The sequence below is a fragment of the Canis lupus genome, chromosome 32 (assembly GCF_003254725.2).
Source record: "Canis lupus dingo isolate Sandy chromosome 32, ASM325472v2, whole genome shotgun sequence".
NCBI lineage: Eukaryota > Metazoa > Chordata > Mammalia > Carnivora > Canidae > Canis > Canis lupus.
Window position 1 is genome coordinate 11,894,816 of NC_064274.1, and position 24,498 is coordinate 11,919,313.

General features: G+C 37.6%; 1 protein-coding gene and 1 pseudogene across 8 annotated transcripts in view; one reads left to right on the forward strand and one right to left on the reverse strand.

Annotated features, from left to right (window-relative positions):
- HERC3 (HECT and RLD domain containing E3 ubiquitin protein ligase 3) overlaps positions 1-24,498 on the forward strand; it is a 115,571-nt gene that overhangs the window by 17,722 nt on the left and 73,351 nt on the right. Inside the window, exon 2 of one of the 8 annotated variants that reach the window (XM_049104819.1) lies at positions 7,362-7,493. The exons of the other annotated variants lie outside the window; for them this stretch is intronic. Coding sequence (XP_048960776.1) covers positions 7,445-7,493 — 49 coding nt within the window. The 5' untranslated portion in view covers positions 7,362-7,444. The remainder of the gene's footprint in view (positions 1-7,361; positions 7,494-24,498) is intronic. 8 annotated transcript variants of the gene reach the window in all.
- On the reverse strand, positions 11,822-12,062 carry LOC118353079 (cyclin-dependent kinases regulatory subunit 2-like; annotated as a pseudogene).

The window sequence follows — 24,498 nt, forward strand, 5'->3', positions numbered from 1 at the left end:
AATGACTTCCTATTACTGAAATGCATGTTTCTATGGGCGTAACTCTGATATAAAAGGCAGAAATGTTCAGATCTCAGCATTGCACTGTTAGGAGCCGCGTCCCTTCCTCATTAGGAGTGGCAGGTGGTTTAGGAGGCTGCACAACCCTTTCTGATGATGGTGACGGCAGTAGTAATCAAACCCTATGGCATGTGGTGAATTCTTTTTAGCTGAGCGGACAACTTTCTGTTCAGAGACCTGGAGCTCAGGAGCCACTGTTATTTAATGATTTTATTTTCTGGGGTGGTTCATCAAAAGTTACTTTTTCCTGTCAGTACTCAACCTACTTTCTTTAAAGATACTTGAAAGTTGTAGAAAATGTTATTAATGAGCATATTTATTTTAAAATTTTTTGAAGATTTTAAAAATTTTATTATTTATTTGACACAGAGAGAGAGGGAGAGTGTGCACAAGCGGAGGGAGAAGCAGGCTCCTAACTGAGCAGGGAGCCTGATGCAGGGCTTGATCCCAGGACTCCAGGATCATGACCTCAGCCAAAGGCAGACACTTAACTGACTGAGCCACCCAGGTGCCCTATGCATATTCTTTAATGTGAGGTGTTATTTGTGACTTAAAAATTTACCATGTTACTTTTAAGTAACTAATGGTGTTTTGCATCATGATACAGGAGACTCAGGTCATTTGTTAATTGTAGAAGTGGTTATATAGGTATTATAATCTCTCTTCCTCTGGAGGAGCTTGACATTTTTTTTTTTTTTTTTGAGCTTGACATTTTTAAGCTGATTAATCCTCATGATAGTTCTATAAAATAGGTCAGTATTATCATCCCAGGCGTGTGTGTGTGTGTGTGTGTGTGTGTATATATATATATACATATATATATACACGCAAAGGAGAACAGGAAAAGGAATTGAGTTTCAGTTTTGCTTGGGTGCTGACAGTTTGGTTTTAGTAATCCTAGAATTTTGTTGATGGACATCTTTTTGCTTCAGGTTGCTTGGAAAGGCACAGTAGAATTTTATTCTCTTACTGGTTTTCTTGTTTACTTTTAATTTCTGCTCATTGCATACAAAAGAAACAAAAAGGATATAAATTTGGCCACCAAGAAGCTTCTATTCTTTAATTTACTGGTTAAATGCCAGATATACTCAACGTGTTTTGATTAAAGTTATGGAGAAACAATTCCCTTTTCATCTTTAAAACCATCAGATGACTGCCAGTCTTTTGAGTTATGCTCTTTTGAGTGCCAGATAATCTGGGGGAAAAAACACACATGATAATTCATTTCTCAGGTTGATAGATCTTATTTTCCTTGCAATTTGCCTCTTATTCTTTGTCCCTTTAATTCCTTGAATTATTTACTTATCATTCAGTCATTGATTCAGCAGATGTTTACTGAGTGACTAGACTACCAGGTTCCTCATTTGTTATAGTTACTGTCAGAACACAGCGCATTTCATGTAGATCCTACCCTCTGGGAGTTAACAGGCTAGGTGGGAATGTTAGATGTGTTCCTGTTGTTCCTTTAAAGATTACATAATCTACTTCACCATTTGCTGAGCAAGTGATCAGGGTTCTAAGTGTGTCAAAATAAGAGTTGTAGTGAAGAGTCAGGTCTGAGTTAGATTACCAACAGTGCTACATTCAGATTTCTAACAAATGCCATCTTTTACAACCACACACATAGAAAGTTCAAGTTTATCTTAGGTTTGTGAGGTTGTGGGAAGAGTGAAATATAGCGGTTCAGAGAAGGGGTAGCTTTGGGAATGGTGTCATTCTCCTGGGATTTTCCGTGATATTAGTGGGTAAGTCCACCCCTTACTTTTGCACTTGATCTTAGCCAAAAGGCTGAGAACGATACCCTTTACTTTTGAATTTTTGTGTTGCAGTAACAATTTTGTCATTTTGATGATCTCTCTTTTTTATACCTTGGTGACCTGTGATCTTGATAGATGTAGGATAGGTAGAATGTTTTTAAGGAATTTACCAGTCTGGATGGTATATGTGTATTCAACTGGTATTTTACAGTTCTTTAGGATCTACCGGAATCTGAGTAAATACCCTTTCATAGCATGAAATGTTTGAAATCTTTGGTAACTCTCCAGCAGATATATATGCTCTCCTATCTTTGTGGATTTTGGATTTGTTTTTCACTCATTTTAAGACATGTATTGCAATTTCTATTACAATTATTAAATGACTCAGAGCAGTTGAAATTGTTATGGTGAATGATTTTAATTTGGAATATTAGCTAATTATGGAGACAGTATAATGAATAAGAGCATGGACTCTGGAGCCAGACTTCCTGTATTGTAATCCTGGTTTTGCCACTCACTGGTTGTGTGATTCTGGGAAAGTTGCTTAACCTCTGTGTCCCAGTTTTCTTAGTAGTAAAATGTGGATAATAATATCTACATATTAGGATTTTCACGAGGATTTAATGAGTTTATCTCAGGTGTTTAGAATAATGCCTGGCCCAAAGTAAGGACTCAGGTGTTCCCAGTAGTAGTATACGTTACAATTTTTTTGATCTTACTATTCTAGCATATTAAATGAATGAATTCATTACATATATATACACAAAAATAAGTACTTTGATCATTTTTGTAGGTTCCCTTAACACTGTAGAATTTGATGAATGGTCTGTGTGTGCATACAGGGGAGGGAGATGCTATAAGCTAGGGTTGTTAAGAGCGGCTTCACACATTATGCCAGTTCTTACATTTAGACTTTTAAAGATACTCTTTATTTTCAGCTTCTTGGGGTCTTTTACCTTATTGGTCCCAAGAAAAATACCTTGCATATATATATTGGGCACTCTGTAAAAATGAGTTATCCACATACGGACAGAAGATAGATATATCTTCTCTGTGTGCTATGGTTAACATTGCCTCCAGCATTCTGGTGCAAAATTACAAAAGGAAGTGGAGTGAATTAGGCCACTGTGGACATTATAGTACAGGAAGGGCTACTGTATGATGCTCCTACAGGATTGGGACTGTTTGGCAACAGTTAGCCAGGTGATTTGATCTTGCCACAGGTCAAGAAAATAGAGTACAATCAATTTATGCTGAGCCCACCTGAATATCTGTGTGTCATTACTTTAGGCTTCTTGTTAGCTTTGATGGGGGTGAATCTTTTGAGCAGGGATCTAAATGACCTGAAAGAAGGTAAGTGGTTTTCCTTTCTGCATTTTGCAGTTGCTTAAGAAGAAATCATTTTTTTTGTTTGTTTGTTTTTTTAAGAAGAAATCATTTTGGAGTCTGAACCGGTCTGATCCCTGCTTTTTAAATTTTTATTTAAATGGGCATGTGTTAGGATGCTTTCAGCTGCAGGTAACAGAGTACTAAGCTAAATTCTGCGGGAACAATAAGTAAAAGAGATCTTAATATCTCTTTATAGAGCATTCTAGGATTGGTTAAATCAGCACAAGGACACCATCAAGCATGCAGGTGCTTCCCATCTTTCTGTTTGGCCATCTTCACTTTGTTGTCTTTTTTCCTTGGGCTTGTCCCTTCGTGGTCACCAGGTGACTGCCACAGTTTCAGGCATCACATTCTCACAAAGCTATATTCAAAGGCAGACAGGAAGGGGCGTTTGCTTTTGTGTTACCTTTCAAGAATGGGGAAAATCTTGCCTAGGAACCCCCTCTACCACATCTTCCTTTGACTCACTGGCCAGGCCTGGGTTTCGTGCCTATCATAGACCAGTCACTGGTGTGCCTGAGTAAGTGAAATAGGAAATACCTGTTTGGAATAGTTCAAGGCTCATCCCCTAGGACTGGGGTCCCACCTTTAGGGTTAAAGGGTTCTAGTGCAAGGAGAAAGTAGGTGATGGCTAATGGGGAAGCAACACAGAGCATCTTCCACAAGGCCAATTTCCTATTGCTTGCAGTCTAGGGTCTTTGATGCTTTAAGGTGGAATCATAGGGTCTTATTATTGCTCCATGTTATAATCTATAGTTATTTTATGAAATCAACACCAACACCTTCACATTGACCTCGAACAAAACTGATGGCTACCATTATGAGCTAATGATTTTGTAGTGTTTATTAATATATGATTTGGAATGGTGTATTTCTTTTTTTTTTTTTTTTAAGATTTTATTTATTTATTCATGATGGACCTAGAAAGAGGCAGAGACACAGGCAGAGGGAGAAGCAGGTTCCATGCCGGAAGCCCAACGCGGGACTCCATCCCGGGACTCCAGGACCGCGCCCCGGGCCAAAGGCAGGCGCTAAACCGCTGAGCCACCCAGGGGTACCCCGGAATGGTGTATTTCTTAAGAATTTGTATCTTTGTATTTAAGTGCTAGGCCCAGTGTGGTAGGCACATAGGGTAGGAAATGTGTTAAGTAAATACATGTCTCATAGGTTTTACTATTTTGTCACTTTGCCTGTGCTCTGTATGGGTTCTGGGAGGTTCCTGGACTTAGATCAACAAAGATCAGAGTGATGTTTGTTTAAGAAGATCAGAGAATTTTAAGGACGGAGGATAAAAGAGTGACTTAAATGGTCAATATTTCCATTTATGAGGCTTCACAACTAACAATGTTTCCAACTAACATTGGATTTAGTATCACACAGCAGAACTTCTCTAAAGGGAGCTGCAGTAGACATGGCTACTTCAGCTCAGTAACCTTTATCAGTTTAACCCATTTTTAGAAAGTCTGCAAAGATCATGAATGTCTGAGAATAGTGTCTTTAGCAAGTAGTATCACTTGGGCCATGAATCAGGCATTCATCTATTAGTGATCCTCCTGCATTTAACTGTCAAATTTAAAATCATGAAGCAAACATTAAAATATATCCTTTACAATGCTTCCCAGCCCTTACCACCACACCTTTCCCCAGCTGTAAGTAAATTTCCAGGTGACTATGAATATCCATTTGTTAATATGATTGATATAAATACCTTCCACTGATAGGCTTTTTTTTTTTTTAAAAGAAAACAGAATGTGTGGGTATGAGTTTATGTATAAGGCAATGGTAGATGGATGGGAGTGGAATTTTGTAGTGATGCAAAGATTTATGCTCCTTGCTGATTCTCTAGCTCACTGATGTGGTTGTAAGATTTTTTGAGCCTGACTTAGAGCCTACATTTATCCCCAAGTGCTTTGCCAGCAAGGGTCTGCTTTGCCACTATGCGGGGGTTTTTTTAGATGCCAGAATTAGCCTGTTATATGGAAAGTTTAATTTTCTTTCTTGTGATATTTTTCTCCTTTGATACTCTATCAGCTCTTGAAATGAAAACATTTGCAGTGGACTCAGATTTTCAAAGGAATATGATTTACCTCATTAAAATTTGAGAGTGAGAACTTTCCATGAGGTTTAGTCACAATAGCATTTCAGCTGTCAACTGTTTGGGGTTATTCATATTGCTAGGAAGAGCATCATAAGGCTCTTTTTGTTTTTCTTTAATGCTATTGCACTAACAGTTGACTGTATTTCCTGTGCTGTACTTTTCATCCCTGTGACTTATTCATTCTGTAACTGGAAGCCAACACCTCCTACTCTGCTTCTCCCATTTTGCTCACTCCCCCTTCCCTCTGGCAGCCACCAGTTGTCTGTATTTATGGGTCTGTTTCTGTTTTTTTTTTTTTTTTTTTTTTTTTTTGCTTGTTTATTCATATGGCTTTTAGATTCCTCATATAAGTGATATTATATGGTATTTGTCTTTTTCTGATTTCTTTCACTTAGTGTAATACCCTCTAGGTCCATTCATGTTGTCACAAATGGCAAGATCTCATTCTTACATCTGAGTAGTATTTTACTGTCTGCATATATGCCACATCTTCTTTACCCATTTATATATGGACAGACGCTTGGGTTGCTTCCATAACTCGGCTATCATAAATAATGCTGCAGTACATAGAGGGGTGCATATAGCTTTTCTAATTAGGTGTTTTTGCTTTCTTTGGGTAAATACCCACAAGTGAAATGAATGAAGTTTCTGTTTTTTATTTTTTGAGGTGCTTCCATACCATTTTGGTGCAGCGGCACCAATTTAGGGCTCTTTTTTCCCCCCTCTTTACAAGTCTTGTTAATGAGAGCTTGCAGAGAGTTCTTAACAATTTAAAGAACCTGTTTCCCACTTTGCATGGATTCGTGGTCAATACATTTTATACTGTGAAAAAAATTTTTCATTGATTGATTTGGAATCAGCCTAGTGCTGCATGATCATGGTTAAATAGATGTGCTGAATGAGACAGCAAGTTCTCCATTCTGCCTGTGCTCAGAGGCTGTGGGGCACAGAATCAAAATAGTGCAGAAACGCGGGGGGGGGGGGGGGGGGGGGGAGGGGGCGGTGCATTATGCCTTGGACGCAAGTGCCCTGGTTTCCTTTAAGAAGGTGAAGGCTGCTTGATGGGCCATGCAGGTTCTCCTCCAAGCCCAGCTGGAAGTAAGAATATTGGCAACCAGGAGAAGAGAAAGGAAAGCTAGAAGAGCAGAGATAGCTAGCAGTCATGCTGAGCTCACCAGGAGGCACAAGTTAAATGCTTTTTTCTTCATATGGAGAAAAGTAGGCTGAGGTAATTATGGAATGTTTTTGTTTACTGTGAGGTGGTATATAATAGAGATACCCCAAACCAGCTAGTCCTGTGTGAGAAGTTGGAAGTTTTTTGAGATGTCTTTATGAGTGTTAGCTCACGCTTTACCCATCTTTCTGTTCTTTGTTCTTCACTGAAGCACAGAAGTTTTGGTGAATGTATTTCGTATTTGCACTGTAGAGACATTGGTGGTGAACAATATATGGGTATATATACTCCGGCTATTTTATGCTCTCCTTTTGGTTGTGGCATATAATACAAATTGACTGGATGCCTGTATCCTTTCTTTACTATTCTAGCTTGTCATAAAGGATGGGCTACCCTCTTATATGGAGGAGGACTCATTTATAGCCTTTATAAAGGTTTTATAAATAGCTACTTTTTATATTTCTAAATTGACACAATGTAATTAGGAGTAGGAAGTGGTGGGCCAGGCCCCCAGAGAGCAATGAGCAATATTTCTCTCCCTCTCTCTATCCTGACTTCTCTGTTTCTGTTACACACACACATGCACACGCACACACACACGCATGGGTTGTATCAGCTGCATGGGTTGAATGCGGGGTGGGGGAGAGTGCCTGTACACTTCACCCAGGAATAGGTAGGGCCACTGGGCCCATGGAGTTTCTTTTCCTTGTCATTTTATGAGCTCAAGAAAAAAACCAAACTCTTAATCCATCTCATCATTCCCCATCCCTTTGTTACATCACTTTATGAATTACCATTTAACTGCCTTGATGGAGTTATTTTGGGTCAGAAAAACATTATTTAAAGTTTGTCCACAGTTAAAATGAACCATTAACTTTTGCAGTGTTCCAGCCAAACAGAGCTTTCTAGAGACCTTCTTGGGACTGACCCTCGTGTGTCCAGTTGGGGAGCTTCAGGCTTCAGTGCATGTGGATGAAACCAACCACTAAAAGCTCTGTGACAGGAAAGACTGGAGGTAATCAAAGAATTAAAGAGAAATGAATTCTTTTCTTTGTTGTAGTTTAAGTGCCTCCTCTCCAGTTGTCATCATGATCAGGCCAGAGCCACAAATCAAGAAGAAGCCATTGGTCTTCTTTTGCTTAGATTTTATTTATTTATTCATGACAGACACACAGAGGAGGCAGAGGCATAGGCAGAGGGAGAAGCAGGCTCCCTGCAGGGAGCCTGATGTGGGACTCCATTCCAAGACCCCAGGATCACGACCTGAGCCAAAGGCAGATGATCAGTCTCTGAGACACCCAGGCTCCACTCTTCTTTCACTTCTGTTCTCTTTCTTTATGGAATTTATGTCTCTGAATTTTGTCTCTGTTTTGTGTAGTTTGTATATTTATATTAAGGACTAGGGTGCTTTGACTTTCTTTACACTTGTATACAGAATTTCTTTCTGGTCAAGATTGTATGGCTGCCCAGGTGACTTGGGCATATGATCCCAGAGTATTTCAGTGGGACAGGATGGTGTACTTAATAAGTGAAATTGATAGAGTTGACTCTTTATCTGCAAATAGACCTAGACCATCTAGCTCATTCCATATTCAAAAGTAACTTCCAGATATATGAAGGACATAAATGTAAAAAGTAAAACTACAAAAAAAAATTTAAAAAAAAACTTAAAGGAATGCATTTAGAACCTTGGGGATTCTAAAGTGAGACAGGTGGTCCAGAAGCCATAAAGGAAGCGATTGGCAGATTTTTAATTTTTTTGTGATCTAAGGCAAGAAAAACAAAAGATGAATCTAAGTTGGGAGAAATAGTGTCACGAATTACCAGATAAAGGTTTCATATCTCAAATATAGCAAAGCATCTTCAAGTTGATAAGGAAAAGATAAGCAGCCCTGTAATAAAATGGGCATTTTACAGAGGAGCACTTGTAAATGGCAAATGAATATATGCAAATATGTTCGGTGAAATGAAGATTAAAATGAGATACCATTTTATTCATCCATTTGATTGGCAAAAAATTTCAGTTAGTAATATCCAACTGCTCACTAGTTTTGGAAAATGGTTACTGCCATGTGCTGATTGAGGCAGTGTGGGCTACTGCCGTCTTTTTGTAAATCAACTGTGGTTAGTAAAATTTAAAATGGTTATACCTTTTGAATAAGCAGTTCTATTTTTAAGCTTCCTTACACAAATAAAAGTGTTAATATATAGCAGAAGAAAATACTTCTAAGGATGCTTACTGCAGCAGTGTTTTCAGTGGCAAGGTAATGGAAACAGCTTGCTCATACTCTAGGGAAGAGGTTGAATAAATATGATGGATAGTCACAAGTTAAAGCTTTGGGTACCATCTTTATACTGATGACTCACAAATTATTTCCAGCCTCATTTTAACTGAATTTCAAACTTGGTGTCCATTTAAGATCTTCACTTGGATGTGTAATTGGCATCTTAAATTTAACATCCCAAGCCAAACCTGATTTTTTTTTCCCCTAAACCTGTTCTCCACCTTGTTTTCTCTATATTTGTATATGGCAGTTCCAGCTCTCAGGTCAAAAACCTTGAAGCCATCCCTGAACCCATCTCCCTCACTTCACTGCCCTGTGAATTTCTCCCCTTACTTGGTCCTAGACCTCCTGTTTCTCTTCCTTGCTTATTTTTCTTCATAGTTTTGGCATATCTGTTATACTGCATTCTATCTGGTCTCTCTTTTATTTAACCCCCATGAGCTTTGGGGCTGTTTTGTATTTCCCAATACCTAGAATAGTGTTTGGCATATGTAAGTACAGCCTTCAGTAACAATATTGTGTATTTGAAAGTTGCTAAGAGAGTAAATCTTTTTTTTTTTTTTAAGAGAGTAAATCTTAAAAACTCTCATAACAAGAAAAAAATTGTAACTAGGTATGGTGATGGATATTAACTAGATTTATTGTGATCATTTCACAATATGTACAAATATTGAGTCATTATGTTGTATATAATGTGTATCAAATATTCCTGAAATCAAGAAAGTTCAGTGCAGTTCCCTGAAAAAAAAAAAAAAAGTCAAGCCAAAACTTTATCGAAAAAAATTTACATCCGTTTGATTTTTCCTTCCTGTGACTCTTATGTGGAATTTATTTCTAGACAGGCTTATGTAGCTTCAGCAGTCAGGCATTTGCTTGTTGGCCTGTAGTGATCTCCATTTCTACAGGTGTGAAACTGAGAAAGAAAGGTACTCTAAGAAATACTGCCGGCACTCCAGGAGATTTGCCTGATTTGTTTTTGGGAAGTATTTATGAAATAAGTTGGAATTACAGTAGACTCTTGAACAACACAGTAGTTTGGTACTGACCCCTGTGCTGTCTCAAATTTGTGTATAACCTTTGCCTTCCTTATAACTTGACTACTAATAGCCTGTGATTGACTGGAAGCCTTGCTGATAACGTAAACTGTCGATTAACACATGTTTTGTATGTCATATGTATTCAATACTGTATTCTTAGAATAAAGAGGAAACCTAGAGAAAAATGTCAAGAGAATCATAAGGGAGAAAAAATACATTTATAGTATCATACTGTATTTGTAAAAAAGAAAAATCCACATGTAAGTGGACCCATGCAGATCAAACCTATGTTATTCAGAGGTCAACTAAATATTATTGGTGCAGAGGACCCAAGTATATTGAGTGTTGACATCCTATATGTCTTAGTTTCTTTACCCAAATATGTGTTGAGTTTCTTTTGTATCTTAAAGCTGTAAGTATTCCAGAATGAGAACCCTATGATTACTTCTGTGGTAGGTAATTACACTTGCATTGCAGTGACAGTTGCTGACTTAGGTTTGTACCTATTCTTCCCCCTGAGACCTCTTTATTTTTAATAATAGCTTTATTAGGTATAATTCACGTACCATGCAATTTACCCATATAAGGTATGTAATTTGGCGGTTTTTTAGTATATTCACAGTTATGCACCCATCACCATGATCAATTTTAGAACATTTTCCTCACCCCAAAAGAGACCTCTTACCATTAGCAGTCATCCAGCTCTTCTCCCATTCTCCAACCACTGGCCTTGGGCAACTGCTCATCTTCTTGTCTTTATAGAGTAGCCCATTCTGGATACTTTATGTAAATGAAATCATAAGTATGTGGTCTTCTGTGACTTGCTGATTTTAATTTAGCATGTTTTTAAAATTTATAGCTTCTATTTCACTCCTTTTTGTTGCCAAATATTTCATTGTATTGATATACCACATTTTGTGTGTACTTGGCAGTAGATGGTCTTTTAGGATATTATTAATAATGCTGCTATGGACATTTGTATACAAGTTTTTGTGTGGATATATGTTTTCATTTCTCTTGGGTATATACCTAGGAGTGGAATTGTTGGGTCATAGTGTAACCGGGTTTAACTTTCTAAGAACTGCAAACTACTTTCCAAAGTGGTTGTACCATTTTGCATTCTTGTTAGCAGAGTATGAGGGTCTGAGACATTTTTTTTTTAGAAAATCAGATCTGTCCATAAGAGTGCCTACCTCAGGGTTATTGTGAATATTAAGTGAGAGAAAGCATATCAAGTACTTCAAAGAGTCCTTGGTATGTAGAAAGCAGGGAACAAATGCTAGAAATTTTTAGCATTATTGATATAATGGGTGCTCCATGTGTTGAACAAGTTCAGAATCGATGCAGTGTTTTGTGTGGCAAAATGCACAAAATTCACTATCCTAACCAATTTTCAGGGTATGGTTTAGTAGTATTAAATACATTTAAAATGTGCTACCATTCACACCATCTGCCTCTAACACTCTTTTCATCTTGTAAAACTGACACAATAATGCCCCATGTCCCTCTTCCCCCAGGCCTCTGGCAGCCACCATTCTGCTTTCTGATTTTGACTGTTCTAAACTACTTTATACAAGTGGAATCATATAATATATCTCTTTTTGTGATTGTCTTATTTCATTTAGCATAATTGCCTCAAGTTTTATCCATGTTGTAACATGTGTCAGAGTTCCTTCTTTTTTAAGCCTGAATAATATTGCATACTGTGATGTACTGCATTTTGTTATTCCTTCATCTGTCAGTGGACATTTTTTTTAATGCAACATACAAACCTTATTTTAAAAAGTAACAGGCAAAGTCAAACAGGCACTTATATTAAGAGGAAAAATTCATCTTGAACACCTTACAATAACCTACTTGCAGTTGCATTTAACTGAACTCTGTTGCTGTGAAGAATACAGCTGATGCACAGGTATGGATTAACAATTTGTACATTTTTTCAAGTATTCACTGAATACTACCTTCTATACACATATACATTAAATTTGAAAAACATTTAATTGACAATCCCCAGTTATACTTCATTTTTGTTGCTCTTTTGGAAGAGGTCATCTAAAGAGAAGAAAATGTGGTTCTGGCTCATGAATCATGTAATGAACACAGCCTAGACTCTGTTGGACATAAGTCTCCTCCACGCCTCTTCAGACATCAGATGGGTTTTCAGTACTTGTTTGGAAAGTTCTCTGGGTAACATGACATGCCAGTACTTGTAGTGCTCATCGAAGTACTTGTCTGAGTAGTAGATCTGCTTGTGGGCCATCCTGCGGGTTGGCAGGAGCGACAGTGTACAAAGAGCCAGCATTGTGGGCCTCAATGTCCAGGTCAGGCCGAGGCAACGACTCGACTGCAATCAACCTGTCAATGGACATTTTGGTTGCTTCCATGTATTTGCTATTGTGAATAATACTTCTAAGAACACGAATGTACAGATACTTTTTTGAGACCCTATTTTCAGTTCTTTTCTACCCAGAAGTAGAATTGCTGTATCATATAGTAATTCTATCTTTAATCTTTTGAGGAAGCATCATACTGTTTTCCCCAGGGGCTGTACCATTTTACGTTCCCATCAACAGTGCACAGGGACTCTGATTTCTCCCCATCCTCATCAACACTTGTTATTTTCTGTTTTTCTGATAGTAGCCATCCTAATGGGTGTGAGGTGGTATATTACTATAATTTTGGTTTGCATTTCTCTAATGATTAATGATATTGAGCATCCTTTCATGTGCTTATGGGCCATTTAAGTATCTTCTTTGGAGAAATGTGTTTTCAAGTCCTTTTTACTTTTTGAATTGGGTTGTCTTTTTGTTAAGTTTTAGGAGTTTTCTATATATTCTGGATCTTATTCTCTCTCTTCTTCTTTTTTTTTATCTTATTCTCTTATCAGATATGCAAATTGCAGCATATTTCCCTGTTCTTGGGTTGCCTTTTGACTCTATTGAAAGTGTCTTTTGATGCATAAAATTTTTTTGAATTCTCACAAAGTCCAATTCATCTTTCTTTTCTTTGCCTGTGCCTTTGGTGTCATAGCCAAGAAATCCAAATGCCAAATCCAGTGTCATGAAGACTTTTAATGCAATATTTCTTAATATTAGAATCAGTTGGACAATTAAAAAAACCAGAAAGCATGTGGTCTTCCTAAATTTGCTGATTCAAGGGCTAGGATGGAGCCAGATGTATGTATTCAGAAAAGACTCCCTTCTGAATATTGACTCTGATGAAGCTGTCTCTAGGCCCTTTCAGGCTGATTTGATGATTCATCCTTTGTCTTCATAATATGCTGTGCACAATTTTGTCATTGGATTTCCCTCACTATAATAGTCTGTCTTCTGTTAGAGATTTTTCAATCATGATGGATAGATGGGTAGGTGGGTGAATTAATAACTGGCAGTTTATCACTCAGGGCACACCTGGGATGTTCCCTCTTCCAAGAAGCCTCCTTTAACTCTCTCTCCCCCATGCATAGGCTGGATTAGATGCCTGTCACATGGGCTGCCTTTAGTAGACTGCACATGCCCCTTTCATTACAGTGTGCTATAACATCAGTTTATAGGCCCTGTTTTCTTCTTCAGTTAGAGGGAACTTGAATGCAGAATCATATTTTATTTGATAGCCTCTTCAAACGGTGTTGGGAAAACTGGACAGCAACAATGCAGAAGAATGAAACTGGATCATTTCCTCACACCATACACAAAAATGAATTCAAAATGGATGAAAGACCTAAATGTGAAACGAATCCATCAAAATCCAGAGGAAAACGCAGCAGTGTCTTACTAAACACGTTGCTGGAGGCCAGGGAAACAAAAGCAAACATATATTATTGTGAGAGCATCATGATAAAAAATTCTGCACAGGGGAGCCTGAGTGGCCCAGATGGTTAAACATCTTCATTCGGCTCAGGTCATGATCTTGGGGTCCTGGGACTGAGCCCTGAGTTGAGTTCCTAGCTCAGTGGGGAGTCTGCTTCTCCCTCTGCCTCTCCCGTGCTACCCCCACGCACGTGCTCGCTCTCTCAAATAAATTAATAAAATCTTAAAAAAAACAACAAAACAAAAACAACCACACCTCTACAGAGTGAAAGAAACAGTCAACAAAACTAAAAGGCAACCTACAGAATGGGAGAAGATATTTTCAAATGACAGATCTGATAAAGGGTTAGTATCCAGAATGTATAAAAAACTTATGAAACTCAATACCCCCAAACCAAATAATCCAGTTAAGAAGTGGGCAGAAGACATGGATAGACATTTTTCAAAAGAAGACATCCAGATGGCTAAGAGACACATGGAAGGATGTCCAACATCAGGGAAATGCAAATCAAAATCATGATGAGATACCACCTCACACCTATTAGAATGGCTAAAATTCAAAACACAGGAAACAAGTATTGGCAAGGATGCAGAGAGAGAGGAACCCTCTTGTACTGCTGATGGGAATGCAAACTGGTGCAGTCACTTTGGAGAACAGCCTGGAGGTTCCTCAAAAAGTTAAAAATAGAACTACCCTACAACCCAGTAATTGTACTACTACATATTTATCCAAAGGATACAAACATATAGATTCAAAGGGATACATGCACCCAGATGTTTATAACAGCATTATCAGCAATAGCCGAACTATGGAGAGAGCCCAAATGTCCATTGAGTAATCAATGGATAAAGAAGTGACACACACACACACACACACACACACTAGAGTATTACTCAGCCATCAAAAAGAATGAAATCTTGCCATTTGCAATGACAAGGGTGGAGCTAGTGTATAATGCTAGGTGAAATAAGTCAAAGACAATATATGATTTCACTCATGTGGAAATTAGGAGACAAAACAGATTAACACATGGGAGGAGGAAAAAAATGAGAGGGGTCACAAACTATAAGAGACTTTTTTTATTTTTTTCATAAGAGACTCTTAATGATAGAGAACAAACAGGGTTGATGGAGGGAGGTGGGGGGATGGGTATTAGGGAGAGCACTTGTCATAAACTCATGAGCTCGTGTCATGAGCACTGGGTGTTGTATGTAACTGATGAATCATTGAATTCTCCTGAAACTGATATTGCACATTATATTAACTAGAATTTAAATAAAAATATGGGAAAATAGAATTATATCTTGTCTTTGATTTCTAATATATATAGAATCTTGTATATGATAAACTTGTAGTTTAGTTTGATGGATGTATTGCATTTTATTTTATTTTATTTATTTATTTATTTTTTTTGCATTTTATTTTATTTTATTTTATTTTAAAAAATATTTTATTTATTTATTCATGAGAGACACAGACTGAGAGAGAGGCAGAGACATAGGCAGAGGGAGAAGCAGGCTCCATGCAGGGAGCCCGACGCGGGACCTGATCCCGGGACTCCAGGATCACACCCTGGACTGAAGGCAGGCACTAAACCGCTGAGCCACCCAGGAATCCCCTGTATTGCATTTTAAAATCAGCTTTCTTGGCGTGCCTGGTTGGCTCAGTGGTTGAGCACCTGCCTTTGGCTCAGGTCATGATCTTGGGGTCCTGCGATCAAGTGCCACATCAGGCTCCCATAAGGAGTTTTACCAGTCATAGAGGATCAGGTGGCCATCACAGTCATGATTGAGAACATTTCTTTTATCCTAACCTTTCTTGTGTTTTTTCCCTACATCTGCTTTTTATTGTTACAGTTTTGACTTTTCTAGGATTTTATATAAGTGGAATCATATATAATCTTTTGTCTATGGCGTTTTAAAATGGTGCTTATGAGATTCATATATTATTGCATATGTTTGTCATATTTTGTTGCTGAATAGTACTCCATTTTCCATTTTATGGATATAATGTTTATCCATTTTTCAGGTAATGGACTTTTTTTTTTTTTTCCAAGTTTGGGCTGCTTTGAGTAAAATTGCTAAGAATATCTGAGTACAATTTCTTTTGGTAGACCTATTTTTAATTTTTCTTGAGTAAATTCATAGGAGCTGATTTATATGGTAATTTTATAAGAAACTGCCAGATTTCCACAGTGACAGTACTATTTTAAATTTCTACCAGCAGTTCATCCTTACCATCACTTAGTATTTATTGTCCATCTTTTAAATTTTAGCCATTGGAATAGAATCTCATAGTGGGTTTAGTATGCATTTCACTAATGACTAATGATCTTAAGCAACTTTTTGTGTGCTTATATTTAGCTGTTCATGTGTCTTATTTTTGGCAAAATGAATATTCGAGTATGTTCCCATTAAAAAAAATAAAAATGCTTTCCTTAATCTTTTTTTTTTTTAAGATTTTATTTTTAAGAATCCCTACACCTAGTGTGAGGCTCACACTTACAATCCTGTGATCAAGAGCCATTTGCTCTTATGACTAAACTAGCCAGGCATTCCACTGCTTGTCTTATTCTTGAGATATAATAGTTATCTATATATTCAGGATGAAGACTTTTATCAGATATTTTGCAAATATCCCAATCTGTGGTTTTCCTTTTCATTTTTTTGACAAGTATCTTTTGAAGAGCAAAAAAATTTTTTTTTCTGAAGAACAAAAATTTTTATTTTGTAGAAATCCAGTTATCAATTTTTACTTTTAGGATTCATTTTTTTTTTTTAAGTTTTTATTTATTTATTCTTGAGAGAGATAGAGAGGCAGAGAAACAGGCAGAGAGAGAAGCAGGCTCCATGCAGGGAGCCTGACATGGGACTCGATCCCAGGTCCCCAGGATCACACCCTGGGCCGAAGGCGGCGCTAAACCGCTGAGCCACTTGGGCTGCCCTGTGTTTTGTGTTTTAAGAATATCACCTAGCCCAAGATTACAGTGCTTTTTCTCCTAAATTTCCTCCATCAAATTTTATAGTTTAGCTCTTAAATTTTGGTCTACGTTCTGTTTCAATTTAATATTTTGTATGTTTGTGAGATAATGGTCAAAGTTTATTTTTTGCATATGGATCAGCTCCTACTGAATTACCATGGTACCTTTGAAAATTAGTTGTACTGATCGATGTGTGTACTGATCAATTTCTGGACATTCTGTTCTGTTAATCTACATACCTGTCTTTAATCAGTATTACACTGTATTGATTATTGTAGCTTTACAGTAAACTTTTAAAGTACGTAGTCCAGATAGTTTAAATCTGACCTTGTTTTTCTTTTTCAGAATATTTTGGCTATTGTAGAAATAAGTGAGTCAGAGAAAGACAAATACCATATGATTTCATTCATTCGTGGAATTTAAGAAACAAAACAGATGAACATAGAGGAAGGGAAGGAAAAATAAAATAAGATGGAAATAGAGAGGGAGGCAAACCGTAAGAGACTTTAACTATAGAGAACAAACTGAGGGTTGCTGGAGGGGAGTAGGAAGGGGCATGCATGGGGTAACTGGGTGATGGGCATTAAGGAGAGCATTTGAAGTAATGAGCCCTGGGTGTTGTATAGAACTGATGAATCACTGAATTCTACCTTTGAAACTAATAATAGAGTATATGTTACTTAAATTGATTTAAATAAAAAAATTTAAAAATATTTTGGCTATTCTAGGTCTTTGGCTTTGCATATGAACTTGAGAGTCAGCATTTCAGTTTTTATCCAGAAGTCCACCGGGATTTTCATTGGGATCACTTTGAGTCTCTAGATCAATTTGGGGAGATTGACATTTTAACAATATTGAATCTTCTGATTCATGAACATGGTATACATCTCCATTTTCTGGGCTGTCTTTATTTCCTTAGCAATATTGTGTACTTCCCAAGAAATAGGTCTTGCACATATTTCGTTTCTAAATACTTCATATATTTGATGTAATTATACATGGTATTTTTAAAACAATTTAAGTTTCAATTTCTTTGGTATTCTGTAGAAATTATATAGAATTTTATATAATATTATATAGAAATATGGTTAATTTTTTGTATATTGATCTTAAATCACCTTTTTAAGGTCTCTTACTAGTTCTAGTAGTATTTTTTTGTGCAGTCCTTATGAATTTCTACATAAGTGATAGTGTTGTCTACAAATCAGTTTTATTTCTTCCTTCCTGACCCTATGTGTTTTATTTCATCTTCCTTCCTTAGTTTACTGAGTGATCTCTAGTACAGTGATGAATAGAAGTGATAAAAGTAGATATCCTTGTCTTGATCCTGATTTTAGTGGAAAAATATTCATTTTAACCATGTGTTTTGTTCACACTGAAAGGTTTTTCTTGGATTCCTTTTATCAAGTTATCAAGATCCCTAATACTTACTAATTTTTCTTAAAACTATGAGTGTTGAATTTTGTGAAATGCTATTCTCAAACTATTGAAGTGATTGAACAGATTTTCATTTTTAGTCTGTTGAGTGGTAAATTACATGGATTATTTGTGTATGTTAAATTGAACTTGCATTCCTAGGATAAATCTCACTTGATGATTTTCACATGTTGTTTTGATTTCTAAAAATTTGGCAAGGTTTGTACATCAGCATTACTGATTTTCTTTTAATGTTTTTGGTTTTGTTCTATGGGTAATGCCAGCCTCAAACAATGAGTTGGGAAGTATTCCCTCTATTGTTTTCTGAGTTTATTTATATTTTATCTAGGCTTATTATAGGTTATTATTTCTTCTTTAAGTAGTTGGTAGAATCACCACTGGAGCCATCTGAGCCTAGAGATTTCTTTAGGGATATTTTTAGTTACAATTTCAGTTTTAAAAAAAGATCTAGAATAGTCAGATTACCTATTTTAGGTGAGTTTTTATAGCTTGTGTCTTTCAAGGAACTTGTCCATTTCACTTAGGTTGTCGCATTTTGGGGCATAAAATTTTTTGTAATGTCCCCTTGTTACCTTTTTCATGTCTGTAAGATCTGTTTTTCTGATATAAATAATTTGTGTATTCTCTGTTTCCTGATTAGACTGGGTAGAGGTTAATCAATTTTACTAATATTTTCAAAGGGTAAGTTTTTGGTTTCAGTGATTTTTCTTTTTTTTTCTTTTTGTTTTCTATTTCATTGGTTTGTGCTATTTTCTTCTATTTACTTTGTACTTAATTTACTATGTTTTTTCAGTTTTTTAATGTGGAAATTCAAATCACTGATTTGTCATTTTTATTCTTTTCTAATAAGCATTTCATGCTAAATACTTCCTTTTAAGCTTCACTTTATTTAGCAGTCTACCAGTTCTTACTGGATCTGTTCTTAGTACTCAAAGTACTTTCTAATAATTTCCCTTATGATTTCTTTGACCTTTGGATTATTTAGAGTATGTAGTTTAATATCCAAATACATGGGGATTTTACTGAAATTTTTCATTTTATTTCTAGTTCAGTACTCTGTGGTCAGAATACGTAGTTTGTATGATTTCAGCCCTCGTAAAATTATTTAGATTTGTATTGTAGACCAGAATATGGTCTATTTTGGTGACTGTTCTGTGTGCAATTGGAAAGAATGTGTTTTGCTATTGGTGGGTAGAATGTTTTATAAATATCAGATAGGTTTTGCTACATATATTTTGAGACTGTATTATTAGATATATACACATTAAAGATTATTGACAAATTGTTCCTTTTAATGTCATGAAATGTCATTCTTTATCCCTGATAATATCCACTACTTTGAAGTGTACCTTGCCTGATATGAATATAATAGCTTTAGCTTTCTTTTGATTAGTAGCTAGCATGATGTATCTTTTCCCATCCATTTACTTTTCATTTTTCTATGTCTTTATATTTGAAGTGGGTGTTTTGAAGGCAGAATATAGTTGGGTCTTGCACATCAGTACAGTCTACCTTTGTTTGATTGGAGTTTTTACACACACAGACACACACACAATTTTTAAGAAAAAATGGACAGAAAACTACCAACCTAAAGTAGATGAATTTCAATACAGAGATGTTTTGCCTGTTGTGATAAAATTTTATCCAAAGCTATAAGCATCAGTGGGATTATGTATCTTTAGGAAGCCCCTCAAGAAGCATTTGATCTTGCGTTATGATTGTAGATTTTTACATTTATACTTTATAAGGTAGCACACACTCTAAAATTGGAAAAATAACCTGCAAGCTTGAAAATGGTCTCCTATTGTTAAATTGCATTAACTGAAAAGAATTTGAATTGTTGAAGAAAGTGTGAATAGGACAGAGAAGTGGTAGAGTCTTTAAAACACTTTAAGCTTTTTTTCATATTATATAAGTAGTACATGTATATTGCTCATAATTTAATTGCCTATAAAAAAAGCAAATAGAAAATACTCTTTAATTCTACCATTCTGAACAGAAAACAGTTATTGCTTTGAAATATATCCTTCCAGTATTTAAAACATTAATTTAAAAAAATGAAGTCGAAAAAAAAAAAAATGAAGTCGTATCGTACTACTACTTTGTAACTTTTTTTCACTTGTCTCATAAATATTTTTATGATGATTATTTATACTGATCTTTTAATGACTACATATTTCTATTCATAGCATATAATCCTAATATAATTCTATTTTGTTCTGTTAATAGTAATGTAATATACACTGTTCTTTTAGGATACATTTGTAAAAGTACAAAAGCTTTTATCCCCATGACTTAATCATTCTGTAACTAGTAGCCTGTTATCTCCCATTCCCCTTCATCCATTTCCCATACTTCTACCTTTCCCCATGGCAATCACCAGTTTGTTCTCTGTATTTATGGGTTGATTTCTATTTTTTTGTTTCATTTGTTTTGTTTTTTAGATTCCACATATAAGAGAAATCATTTGGTATTTGTCTTTGTCTGACTTATTTCATTTAGCATTATGCCCTCCATGCCCATCAGTGTTGTCACAAATGGCAAGATCTCATCCTTAAAAAAAAAAAGATTTATTTATTTATTCATGAAAGACACACACAGAGAGACAGAGACAGAAACACAGGCAGAGGGAGAAGCAGGCTCCATGCCAGGAGCCTGATGTGGGACTCAATCCCAGGACCCCAGGATCACGCCCTGGGCCAAAGGCAGGTGCTAAACTGCTGAGCCACTCAGGGATCCCCCTAGGAGACTTATCTAGAAAAATGTTAACTAAAGCCAATACCAAAGAAATTACTGTGTTTTTTACTAGGAGTCTTATGGTTTCAGGTCTCATGTTTAGGCCTTTTATCCATTTTGAGTTTCTTTTTTGTATATGTTGTAAGAAAATGTGGTCTGTTTTTTATTCTTTCAAATGTTGTTCAGTTTTCCCAGCACCATTTATTGAAGAGACTGTGTTTTTCCCATTTTATATTCTTGCCTCCTTTGACTAAATCGACTTCATATAAGCATAGATTTATTTCTGGGCTCTGTATTCTGTTCTGTTAACCTGTGTGTCTGTTTTTTGGCAGTACCATACTGTTGTTGATTACTACTGCAGCTTTGTACTATATCTTGAAATCTGGAATTGTGATACCTCTAGCTTTGTTCTTCTTTCTTAAGATTGCTTTGGCTATTTGGGGTCTTTTGTGGTTCCACAAAAATTCTAGTTCTGTGAAAAATGTTGTTGGGTATTTTGATAGGAATTGCTTTGTGTGGTATGGACATCTTAACAGTATTGTTGCAATTCATGAACATGAATTCTTTTCCATCTGCTAATCTACTGTTGATTCCCTTTAGTGTGCTTTTCATTTCAGTTATTGTATTCTTCAGCTCTGATTGGTTCTTTTTTGTATTTTTACCTCTTTGTTGAAGTTCTCAGTGAGTTCATACATTCTTCTCTCTAGTCCAGTGAGCACCTTTTATGACCTTTATTTTACACTCTTTATGAGGCATGTTGCTTATTTCCATTTTGTTCTTTTTCTGAGGTTTTGTCTTATTCTTTCATTTGGAGCATATTCTTCTCTCTCTTCATTTTGCTTGGCTTTCTGTGTTTCTATGGATTAAGCAGAACAGCTCCTTCTCCTGAACTTGAAGGCATGGCCTTGTGTGTAGTCATCCTGTGTACTGGTGACCTTGCCTGTCTGGCTTTAACTGTGGCTGGCATGGGCTTGAGGTTCCAGGGCACACTGTGCTGGGGCTACCTGCGGGATGGTCAGAGCTGAATTGGGTATGGCTGTGTTGTCTTGGGTTTCTCTATATAGAGGTTTCCCTGGCAGGACTGCTAAAGCTGAAGTGAGTGTGAGCTGGCAGGTTCTGGGATGCTCAGCTCAGGGGGCGCCCTGGTGGGGCAACTGGAGCCAAGGTTGATGTGGGCCAAGATCTCCCAGGGCACTTGACACAGGGAACATCCTGGTGAGGTGCCTGGAGACAAGGCAGGGTACAGGCTCTGGGTTCCTGTAGACGGTGCCCCAGTAGGGCAGCTGGAAATGAGGCAGGCATGGACTGGGGTTCTGGGGTGTTCCATGTGGTGGGTCTGCCAGTGGGATGGACAGAGTCAAAGCTAGCATTAGCCAGGATGTTGGAGCATTCTGCATCGAGGGAACCTTAGCCAAGTCATCTGAAGCCAAAGTGGTGCAGGTCTGGAGTGTTCTAGGGTGCTTTGTGCCTGTGTCACCTTGGTGCATCGGCTGGAGCTATAGTGAGCACTGACGAGGGCTGTCATTCTGTGTGTCTGCTGGGGCCACCTTAGTGGGGTGGCTGGGGCTGGTGTGGGCTAGGGGCTGGTGTGGGCTAGGGGCTTGGGGCTTGCTGAGGCATTAGAACACTTAGGCTGGGATCCCTGGGTGGCGCAGCGGTTTGGCGCCTGCCTTTGGCCCAGGGCGCGATCCTGGAGACCCGGGATCGAATCCCACATCGGGCTCCCGGTGCATGGAGCCTGCTTCTCCCTCTGCCTGTGTCTCTGCCTCTCTCTTCTCTCTGTGTGACTATCATAAATAAATAAAAATTAAAAAAAAAAAAAAAAAAGAACACTTAGGCTGCCTGGACCTTGTTCTCGTCCACTCTTTCAAGGTGGAAGGGGAATGTAAACCATGGTGCTCTCCAGCCCCTCAGACCTGGAAAGAGTTCCAGCAGCTCCCTTGCTGTTTGGCAGGGTTTAAGGGCTACTTGTATATTCTCTTTGCTCTTTTTTTCTGGGCCCCAGGGCATCCAGGAGTGTTGTGCGCTAGCGGCCCTGTGCTCACTGAGGTGGCAGGCCAGCTATGGCATCTGGATCCTGTCCTCGTTTGCACTATCAGAGTGGAGGGGAATATTAACCATGGCTCTCACTAGCCCCTCCAACCTGGAGAGAGTCCTAGCAATTCCCTCACCATTTGGTGAAGTTCTAGAGCTGGATCTTTTACGTACTAGTTGCTCTTTTGAACTGAGGCTTTTTTCCTTTGCCCCTTGGTGGACACACTTGCCCATCGCCCCTTGGAACTATACCTTCCTGCTGCAGTTCACAGTGTTGGGGTGGGCATTCCCCTTGTCACTGTGTCTCCTCTATTTCTTGTTCTCTATGGTCCATCTTTTGATATGCTGAAGCTATTGAATCAGCCCTCAGTTCTTCAGGAGGAATCAGTCTATAAATAAGTGTGGATTTGGAGTGTTCTGTGGAGGAAGTGAGTTCAGGGTCTTCCTCCCTCGCTTTCTTGGACCAGACCCATGCCTCTCTATTAAAGTCCTTTTAAAGCGTCTGATTATGTCATGATTGACAATTTTGAGTTCTTGAAAATAACTGAGTCACTGCAGCTGATCTTATTCTGACCAGTGTAGTGCTAATGACTCACAAACACAGTCTTCTCCCCTCCCATTGCTTGTGACAGGCCTCCATATGTTCTGACTGCCTTACTGTAACTGGTTTATTGCACCCGAAAGCATATATGGTAATTTGAAATTTATAGCTTTCAGAAGAAAATATTCTCAGAAGCATTTTTCATAGTGTGTAAGTGGTTTTATTGTTTTTGTAGTTGTTGTTTAGGTAGGTAGAGAGTTGAACTTTAAAGCCCAAGGTAAAGTCACCTTTCTCTGAACTGAGAAATTCTACTCTGAACTTTATTATAACTGATTTTTTTTCTCTCATTCTTTAGTTGAAAAGGTGGCTTAATGATTGTTTAAACTTGGGCAGTCATACATAGGATTAAGCAAGTAAATGTTTGATATTCCTGGATAATTTAAATGAAATATCAGCTGCTCAGACGCCACTTGTCTCCAGGAATCCAGCCTTTCACTGTAGAGGAAGGTTAGATATAATTTTAGTTGGAGCATTTGTTGGGAGAGCTGTGCCTTTGTTTTTTTCTTTTTGTTTTTTTAATTTAGCCAGGTTGAACAAAGATAGTTTGTGGACTTTCTCTGATTAACCAAAAAACAAAACCAACAAAAAACAAAAGCAAAAGCAAAACCTAAAGCCCACAGATACAGGAAAAAAACATGTTATTTTAAAATTCTGGCTCTGGGGGATGCCTGGGTGGCTCAGCAGTTAAGCATCTGCCTTTGTCCCAGGGCATGATCCCAGAGTCCCGGGATTGAATCCCACATCGGGCTTCCTGCATGGAGCCTGCTTCTCCCTCTGCCTGTGTCTCTGCCTGCCCCCCCCCCCCTGTTTCTCTTGTCTCTGTCTCATGAATAAATAAATAAAATCTTTAAAAAAATCAAAATAAAATTCTGGCTCTGGGTTTCCAGTTTCAGGCAGGATGGGGTAAGCACATTCTTTTCTATCTCTCCTGCTGAGCACATGTGTAAAACCTGAACAAAATGCATGGATTAGCTATTTGAGGGCTCTAAAAAGAAAATGATGGCAGGTAGGTTAGGAAAGAAGACCAGAATTCAGAGTACCACTGGGTTGCCGTTGAGTTCACCATTTACTTGCTCTGGTCCTCCTGCCATTTGGCCCCA